This window comes from Papaver somniferum, chromosome 7, assembly GCF_003573695.1.
Source record: "Papaver somniferum cultivar HN1 chromosome 7, ASM357369v1, whole genome shotgun sequence".
NCBI lineage: Eukaryota > Viridiplantae > Streptophyta > Magnoliopsida > Ranunculales > Papaveraceae > Papaver > Papaver somniferum.
This window is the reverse complement of record NC_039364.1, coordinates 31,612,870-31,621,618: the sequence shown is the minus strand read 5'-3', so window position 1 is coordinate 31,621,618 and position 8,749 is coordinate 31,612,870. Positions and strand designations below refer to the sequence as shown.

Sequence of the window (8,749 nt, the reverse complement as noted above, 5' to 3'; positions counted from 1 at the left end):
ATGAATAAGAGAAAACGTCTCTCGAATTCTTCATCTCTCGAATCAGCGCCGTTCTTCTGGTGCAGTTCCATTGTTGCTGATGGTGGTGGGAGAAGGAGACAGAAGAAAGAAGAAATCAGAGAAGAAGAAGAAAAGGTCGAAGGGTATGTTTGGCTTTTCTAAAAGTAACAAAAACTAAATTTACACATTATTATTTGGCTTGGGATTTTTGTCCCAGTTTTATTTGAAACGGTTTTTATTTGGTAGAAATAATATGACCGATTTTTTCTTATCACTAATTTGTTCACCCAGTGTTTTGTCACTAGTTCTGTAACCCCAAACTTAAAAGGGTTTCGTGCGGGTTTAGAACTGCTTTAAGGTTAACTCACTGACGGGCCAAAAAGGAAATTTGGTTGGGGAAAACTCTGTTTTCCATCTCCATTGGTTGATCCAAAGTCAAAAGACATCAACGTCAAATTTCCAAACAGAGTAAAATCTAGCAAATAGAAACCGAGTAAAACTTTTCGGTACCCATATTACCCTTTCTAAAAAATATTTTTCAAGAATTTTCTTTTTCTTGGTTTATCTTATATTTATATGCGTATTTTTTAAATCTTGGTTTCTTGGGTAAAAAAAAGACTAAAAGCAAAAAATACTCAAAAGTATCATCCAGGGGGGGATCTATCGGACCTTAAAAAAATTATTTTACTGAATTTTTTTTAGGGTTAATTTTCTATAGAAATTTTCTTTTAGGGTTTACTCAGGTCCCTTTGGTTAATCAATCAATTTCTGGTTGGAAGGTGGTTTATTGGGAACGGAAAGTGGTATTTTTACTGTTAGCCCATGGTCCACAAAACCAGTTTTTGCTGAGTGGTGGTGGTATCAATTAGGGTTTTTAGATCCACAAAATTGAACGAACCAGAGTTTGTGGTTCTTGATCTGTTAACAAATTTTGTATAGTTGCTCTGTTTTTCTTTAACGAATTTCATCTGGGTCGTGGGCGTTTCTTTTTGTCTAGATACGTGTAGCAGCAGTTTTGGATAGTTAAGGGGAAAATTGTCACTTCAATAAAGAATAATGTAAGTTCTTTTTTTATTTTCTTGATCAGCTAAAATTGCTAAATTAGAGACACCCTTTAAGGCTATTTATGAGAATGAATCAAATATTTGTTGATTAAAATTTTGTAGCTATTATTTTTTTTTTATTTTTTTTGGTGACCAGTGCAATTTTATTTTCTGTTTGATTGATGAATTAGTTAGTGATTTATGAAGGTGGACTAGGACTAGTTAGGGCTAGTTTCGGTTTACTTTGATTTGTATACGTAGTTGTTATAATCTAGAACCAATGATATAGTGATGCCTGGTGATTATTGTGAACCTCAGCAGCAGAAAATCCACCAATCGATTATCTAATGTGCAAGAACTGATTTCGTGTAGGAAGGGGATTATAGAACATGGTAGAAAGAAACAGAAATATGAGTATTTAGAAGGGTTAAGGTTTGAGAGGGAACTTAATAACAAGAAATCGTTTATTTTAGGATTATAGTATTTAGAAAAATGGAGGGTTCACTAAGTTGTCGGTATATGAATGGCCTGAAAAATCGGTACTGATTTCTTTTCGATACATATATATTTGGCTTCTGATTTGCAGCTTAAACAACAAGATTTGCATGGCATTTCATTTTTTTTTTGTCTTTCTAAACCTCAGTGCTTGTAATGTTCATCCAGAAAAACTGTGCTCCACGACATAGCGACATTTGATGGATGCGTTGACGTACTCGTTACTTCTGCATAATCCTATCGTGAGTGTTTGTAGTCAGTATACGTTTTCCTTCAATGGTCTCAATATACATCTAGAGTTTACATTTTCCCGTTCTTCTAATGTGCAGCATTGATGGGGGTTGAATGCAAAGGAGTTTCTATCAAAGAAGAGAAAGTTGATCTGTCGGCTCCACCAGGTTTTGTTTCCCTTACATCCTTCACCCTAAAGAAGATGAATGAGAGTGAAGTTTTGATGAGTAACATGGTCTCTGCGAGTATGAATGAGATGGACTGTGATAGTGACATGAGCGAGGGTCTGAGGCTTAAGAGATCTCTTAGGCACAGACCATGGATAAACTACAGTAACTTAGGTGATAGTTCGGATGAGGAATCTACAGCTCGACAACCTCATCAGGTCTATCCTTGTACTGAAAGTTCAAAATCTAACTGGCTGTCACATTAAGAAAGACATTATTATCAGATGGCTGTGATCTGAATATTTTTGTTCTTTATTGGCAGCATCTTCCTCCAAAGCCGTGCCTACCTAAAGGTGTTCTTCGTGGGTGTTTTGAGTGTATTAGTTGCCAAAAGGTTAGGTGATGGTGTCTGGGTCATTCTGTATATGGTCTTTCTTTCGTTCATCTATCTCTTATTTATGATGGGCGGTTTATGTTGTTAAGTTTTGATACTAATGGTTTAAGTGTTAAAACAGGTCATGGCAAAGTGGCGTCCAGAAGCTGCACAAAGACCTGTCCTTGAGGATGCACCTGTTTTCTACCCCACTGAGGAGGTCAGTACCCATTTAATCCATTATTTTCTTTATTTACTATTTCATATCATTGGAGAATGCGGTGTAGGTTTGAGTTTCTGATGGTTTAAAACTCTATTTGCAGGAGTTTAATGATACACTTAAATATATAGACAGCATACGTCCGAAAGCAGAGCCATATGGAATTTGCAGAATAGTACCTCCCTCTTCATGGAGACCTCCCTGTCCTCTTAAAGAAAACAGTACATGGGAAAATTCTAAATTTTTTACCCGTATCCAACGGGTGGACAAACTTCAAAATCGCAATTCAATGAGAAAATCGTCTAAAAATACTAATAATAGTAAGAGGAAAAGGAGATGTTTAGGTATAGGGAGAGTAAACAGTAGTGCTGTTAGTGGAGAAGGAATAGGATCCAATGTATATGCATTTGCTAACGAGGCTGAGAGTTTTGGGTTCGAGCCTGGTCCAGAGTTTACCCTGGAAAGTTTTAGAAAGTACGCAGATGATTTCAAGGGACAGTATTTCCGAAAGGATGAGACTTGTATGGATCCAAAAGGTAATCCAACTGTAATCCAAAAGCACTGGGAACCGTCTGTGGATAATATCGAGGGTGAGTACTGGCGCATGGTAGAGAATCCAACTGAAGAGATAGAGGTATGTCATGACTAGACAGGACGACAAGAACATTTTGTTAGTCTAATTTTTTGGTGGGAGTCTCATGTAACTAAGTTTATTGTTAACTTTTTTGCAGGTGCTGTACGGAGCCGATATAGAAACTGGAGTTTTTGGCAGTGGTTTTCCAAAGTTATCCTCTTCTTCAGGATGTTGTACTTCCGATGACAAATACGTGAAATCTGGTTGGAACTTGAATAACTTCCCCAGGCTTTCAGGGTCTGTGCTCTCTTTTGAAAGCAGTGACATTTCGGGTGTGCTAGTGCCGTGGTTATACATAGGAATGTGTTTTTCATCATTTTGTTGGGTAAGGATTTAATTGCTGTGTCAGATTCTTAGAGAAAGATGGCCTTTTTCTCATGCATGCATGATAGATTTCCAAAATGGTTATTGAACTATTTGAGTATTATACTTACACATTTACTTCTCGGTTTGTCGAAACAGCATGTGGAGGATCACCACCTGTACTCAATGAATTACATGCATTGGGGTGCTCCGAAAATGTGGTACGGCGTCCCTGGGAAAGATGCTTTAAAGTTGGAGGCATCTATGAGAAAGCATTTGCCGGACTTATTTGAGGAACAGCCTGACTTACTACATAAACTTGTGCGTAATTCCTCCGCGCTCAAGCTTTTGATGATCATACTTGATTTACTTATCTTTTATGCAATTCATGGTTACCAATTCCTGCTAGGTTCCTCGTTAGTAATTTTGTATGAAATCTCAGTCTTGCGCCTTTGAATACCTCATCTTTGAAATCCTAGAAAAACTTGGGTGAAATCATATAACTTAAGTTCAAGGAATCGATCTAATCCATGACATGAATAGCGGTTGTGTTTTTGACTTTTGCAGAAACCATAAATTCAGATTTCTTAGTTTCATTTGAGAAAACTTAGTGGCGTTAGTAGTAATTCAATGATTAAATTAGAAGTAGAAAGTTGTATTTTTCTTTGGTCAAAAAGAAGAGAACTTAATCTTGTCTAGGTTCAGAATCAGGGCAAGATTTATATGCTGAACTTTTGAAACGTTTGCAGGTAACACAGCTTTCACCTTCTATATTAATGTCTGAAGGCGTCCCGGTCTATCGTTGTGTTCAGAATCCCAGGGAGTTTATTCTCACCTTCCCTCGAGCATATCATTCTGGCTTCAATTGCGGCTTCAACTGTGCTGAGGCTGTAAATGTAGCTCCTGTTGATTGGTTGCCTCATGGGCAAAATGCTGTAGAGCTTTATCGTGAGCAGGGACGTAAGACATCAATTTCCCATGATAAGTTGTTACTAGGTGCAGCAAGGGAAGCTGTTAGGGCAAATTGGGAGATATCATTACTAAGGAAGAACACCATAGATAACATAAGATGGAAAGATGTCTGTGGAAAGGAGGGAATCTTAGCAAAGGCAATTAAGGTGAGTGACTAAATTCGTATGAGTATCTTTTGGATTTGAAAAGTACATTATTTATGCTGAAATTATGGATAAAGGCCTTGTTTTGTAACCCATTAATTAAGTGCTTACATGCCCAAAATCGGTCATCTGCCCTCTTCTCTTTTATTACGCTTTAGGCCCATAACATATTCAAGATTAGCATATGTTTTACAATGTGTAATTCTTTTGCATAGGCACGTGTTGACATGGAGCAGATTAGGAGAGAATTCCTTTGTACGTCATCACAGTCGGTGAAAATGGACGTTAATTTTGATGCAACCTATGAAAGGGAGTGCTTCATATGTCTCTATGATTTGCACTTTTCGGCTGTGAGCTGTCCATGCACAGCTGAAAAGTTTGCGTGCCTGAATCATGCAAAACAGCTATGCTCATGTGCCTGGAGTGACAAGATTTTCCTATTTCGCTACGAAATAAGTGAACTGAATGTTCTTGTTGAAGCTTTGCTAGGGAAATTAAGTTCAGTTTACAGATGGGCAAAACTAGATCTTGGATTGACTCTGAGCCCCTATGTAGCCAAAGGCAATTCTAGTCTACCTTGTTCCACTTCCAAACAGTTTCATTCTTCGGAAGTAGGGTATGGTACAGAGCATGAGTTAACTTCAAAAGTTTCCACCCAAATCACTGAAATTCCTTCTAGAGAAACTCAAGAAATCAGGGGATCAAAATTTGCTCCTGGAGCATCTTCAAGTTTCTCAATTTGTGAACCATCTTATTCCTCAGATGTGATTCAAAGATCGTCGGGTGCAGAAGCTTCCACCAGCCAACCTCATTCGAATAGGCTTCAAGAGGAAAGTCAGTGGTCACCTATAAGAGAACAGAAAGCAACATATTCTGACCGCAGTATTCAGGGCAGGGTGGGCGGCGCCCCTGTTTCAGGTTTCAACTCTTTAAGCGACCTAACATGTCAGCTCTCTCGAGAAGATACGTCGTATATAGAAATTCCAAGAGGTAGTTTATGTCTGTCATCTTCTCCTGGGTGCACTAGTTCTTCTCTTGGTGATCCTCCTTCAAGCATTTCATCTGCAAGAGATCCCAAAACAACAAAGTCTTTGCCGGATGGAGATACTAATGTCATACTTCTCAGTGATGACGAGGGAGAGGATCAAACAAATAGGTTGTTCTCTCATAGTAAGGTGAGTTCATGTAACTCTAAGAAAGACCAAGTCTTGAATACACCAGAAACTGATGCATCTGTGATGAGTGAAGGGGATATAAATTTGATGCAAGATCGGGAAAATAAGGATCATCTGTTTAAACCTGTGCATTTAGTAAAAACGGAATGTCAGGAGGAAGACAAAAAATCCATGGAGTACAATTTTATGGGACCAAGTGATGTCCGGGGGGGATTTTCTTCGGAAAACATCTGCGATGTAGGATATTCAGGCACAAATTTTGACAAAAGTACCCAGAATCTCTTACCTAAAAGAGAAAAAGTGGTCTTTGTATCCAATTCGCATGTAGTATCAGAGAAGGCAAGTCTTGAAGTGGGGACCACCCCGTCTGGCATTTCAAACAACCTAGACAGGTACTACCATCAGAAGGGTCCTCGAATTGCCAAGGTGGTAAGAAGGATAAATTGCAATGCAGAGCTTTTGGAGATTGGCATTGTGCAATCTGGAAACTTGTGGTCGAGCAGTAAGGCGATATACCCCAAAGGTATGTTTTACCATGATTCCTTCACTAGTCCGGCTCCGTAAGTGTCCTTGGCAAACAAATAACTTTTTTTTTTTTTACTGTTGCTTTCTCTTATTATCTGCTACAGGATTTAAGAGTCGGGTCAGTTACTTTAATGTGCTTGATCCAACAAAAATGTGTCACTACGTCTCCGAAATCGTGGATGCAGGATCATCTGGGCCTCTTTTTATGGTAAATGAATTTTCTCAAATAAGCAAGTTCTACCATAAACCTGTAAGGCATATCTTTGTATAACCTTCTGTAGATCATTTTAAAATTTCTTTGCTTCTTTGCAGGTTACGATAGAGCAATCTCGGAGTGAGGTATTCATACACCTGTCACCAGTCAAATGCTGGGATATGGTCAGAGAGAGAGTGAATCTAGAAATAAGGAAGCTGCATGCGTTGGGACGATCGAAGCTCCCTTTGCAGCCTCCAGGGAGTCTTGACGGCCACGAAATGTTTGGACTCTGTTCCCCAGCAATCATTCAGGTAAATCTCTTAAAAGAAACCCTTTTTATCAGCAGAACTGCATTAAATTTCTAGTGATGTTCCCGGTCGACTTGGTTCAAGTCTAGATTTAAGCCATTTAGGATTCAATTCAAATAAGAGATCATTATTTTCCCAGGCGAATTTACAGCAATAAATCAAAATATTTGCCACTGCATTTGATTCTTCTGGGGACATTATATCTTTCATTACCATTTTGTTTTTATGTTTTCACGTAAGTCAAGTTTGCAGGAGTACTGGAATTTCAAGTTGTAGAATAAGAAAATCACTTTGTCCTTTTTTTTCTTTCTGAGTTCTGTTCTGAGCTAATTATCCTGGCAGGGTATAGAGGCAAATGATCCTAACAAGATCTGCACAGAATATTGGAAACCCAGAGCACAAACTCGCCAAAATCCCACAACTGCCGGGAGCTTTCCTGTAGATCCTACCAACTTAAGAATCAAGGAAGAAAGCAGTAACACAAACACAGATTCTAACAACTCAAGAATCAAGGAAGAACGCAGTAATACAGATACCATGATACTTAAAGGTCTGTTTAAAAAGGCGAACCCAGAAGAATTACACACACTGTACAGTATATTATGTCAAGACAATAACAGATCAACTAGCAATCAAGGATTAATAACTCAACTTCTTAACGACGAGATTCATACCCGGCAAAGATAACAACTGATAACTCATTTTTTAGCTTCTTATAGCAGTTTTGGTTTTTGTTGATTTTCTATTAAACCATGACTGTAGAATGCAACTCTGAGTTATATATCATCACATGTATTTTGTTGGCCATGTTTTCGTATTCTTCTTAGGGAGAATTTGATAACACCTAGAAAATGCTGTGGAATCCCTTGATGATATTCACTTTGTGGATACTCTGTAACTATTCTTTTACTTCCTGTTTATACAACTGGCCTTATGGTTCACTCACTGTCCACAAGGAAATTTTGCACCATGTACTAAATCTTCCATTACTTGTATAATAGAAAAATTAGCTGTATAATGCTTTTTATTGATGGATGCTTGAACTTCAGCTATTTTTGTAGCATCACATCTTAGTTTCCTTTAACTCGACAGGAATCCTCGAAATGTGGAGCATTGTCTGCCAGGTAAGTTTAGCACTCACAGGTAAGTTTAGCACTCACCTGTAAACCTAGTTAGTAAGTTCGCGAATGATGAATTTTTCCGTATCACGAATTTTACCGTTTTATTCGCGTATGATTGCAACTCCGAACCCAAGACGCGTATTATGTGGTATTCCCGAATTATTCGCGAATCGTTTACGAACTTTACGTATCCCGAATGATACGTCCCCTTAATTCGCCAGAAATTCTTTAGCTTTTATGTTTTCAAAGGCCCTATTTTTTTGGGCTTTACTGCCTCCCAAGTATACACGGCCCAATATTAGACGTTGTTGTAATTTTTATGAAACAAAAATGACAAAAAAGATTTGAAGGTGAAGGTGAGAGAGATCTAAACCACTATACCAGGTCCTTTTTGATGACTAATGTTATATATATTATTAATATCATCATATTAAGTTTATTTTTTCTTTAAATAACTCACATGTATGCATAAAAATTAGTCTATGACCTTATAAATACTAATTATTTACTATATATAGATACCGAATTTTCAGATCCGAACTCACAGTTATAAATCGAATTATACACGTACGTATGCCGTTCCGAATTACTGACGAATCACGTTCCGTTGACCGAATTTTGGACCGAATTTGAGTTTTACAAAACCGTATAATACTCGTACGTTTGCCGTTCCGTACGTTTGCCGTATCCCGAATTGCTAACTAGGCCTGTAAATACCAAAGAAAGGAAGGAAAAATTGCCTAATGTTGGTGCAGTTGAATGCTCGTCAAAGAAGTGATTATAAAATAGCAATGATCTCAAAATGTGGTTGAAATAGCACTTGCGTACACAATTAATGTAGAC

The 8,749-nt window shown here is 37.9% G+C and overlaps 1 protein-coding gene across 1 annotated transcript; it reads left to right on the top strand.

The window, feature by feature from the left end:
- The first annotated feature begins 626 nt into the window (after positions 1-626).
- LOC113296876 (putative lysine-specific demethylase JMJ16) lies at positions 627-7,726 on the top strand. Its single transcript, XM_026545234.1, has 13 exons — positions 627-1,058; positions 1,707-1,780; positions 1,868-2,154; positions 2,259-2,330; positions 2,452-2,529; positions 2,633-3,163; positions 3,261-3,488; positions 3,626-3,787; positions 4,216-4,584; positions 4,797-6,279; positions 6,386-6,489; positions 6,594-6,788; positions 7,128-7,726. Exons 3-13 carry the CDS (start codon positions 1,873-1,875, stop codon positions 7,470-7,472), a joined length of 3,849 nt encoding a protein of 1,282 aa, XP_026401019.1. The 5' UTR covers positions 627-1,058; positions 1,707-1,780; positions 1,868-1,872; the 3' UTR covers positions 7,473-7,726.
- The last annotated feature ends 1,023 nt before the right edge of the window (positions 7,727-8,749 follow it).

What these genes read in the sequence shown, in the direction of transcription:
- LOC113296876 (XM_026545234.1), top strand. Translation starts at nt 1,873, where the DNA reads ATGGGGGTTGAATGCAAAGGAGTTTCTATCAAAGAAGAGAAAGTTGAT. An exon ending in CAGCTCGACAACCTCATCAG is followed by an intron (nt 2,155 to 2,258) that starts GTCTATCCTTGT and finishes CTTTATTGGCAG; the next exon opens with CATCTTCCTCCAAAGCCGTG. An exon ending in TCTTAGCAAAGGCAATTAAG is followed by an intron (nt 4,585 to 4,796) that starts GTGAGTGACTAA and finishes TCTTTTGCATAG; the next exon opens with GCACGTGTTGACATGGAGCA.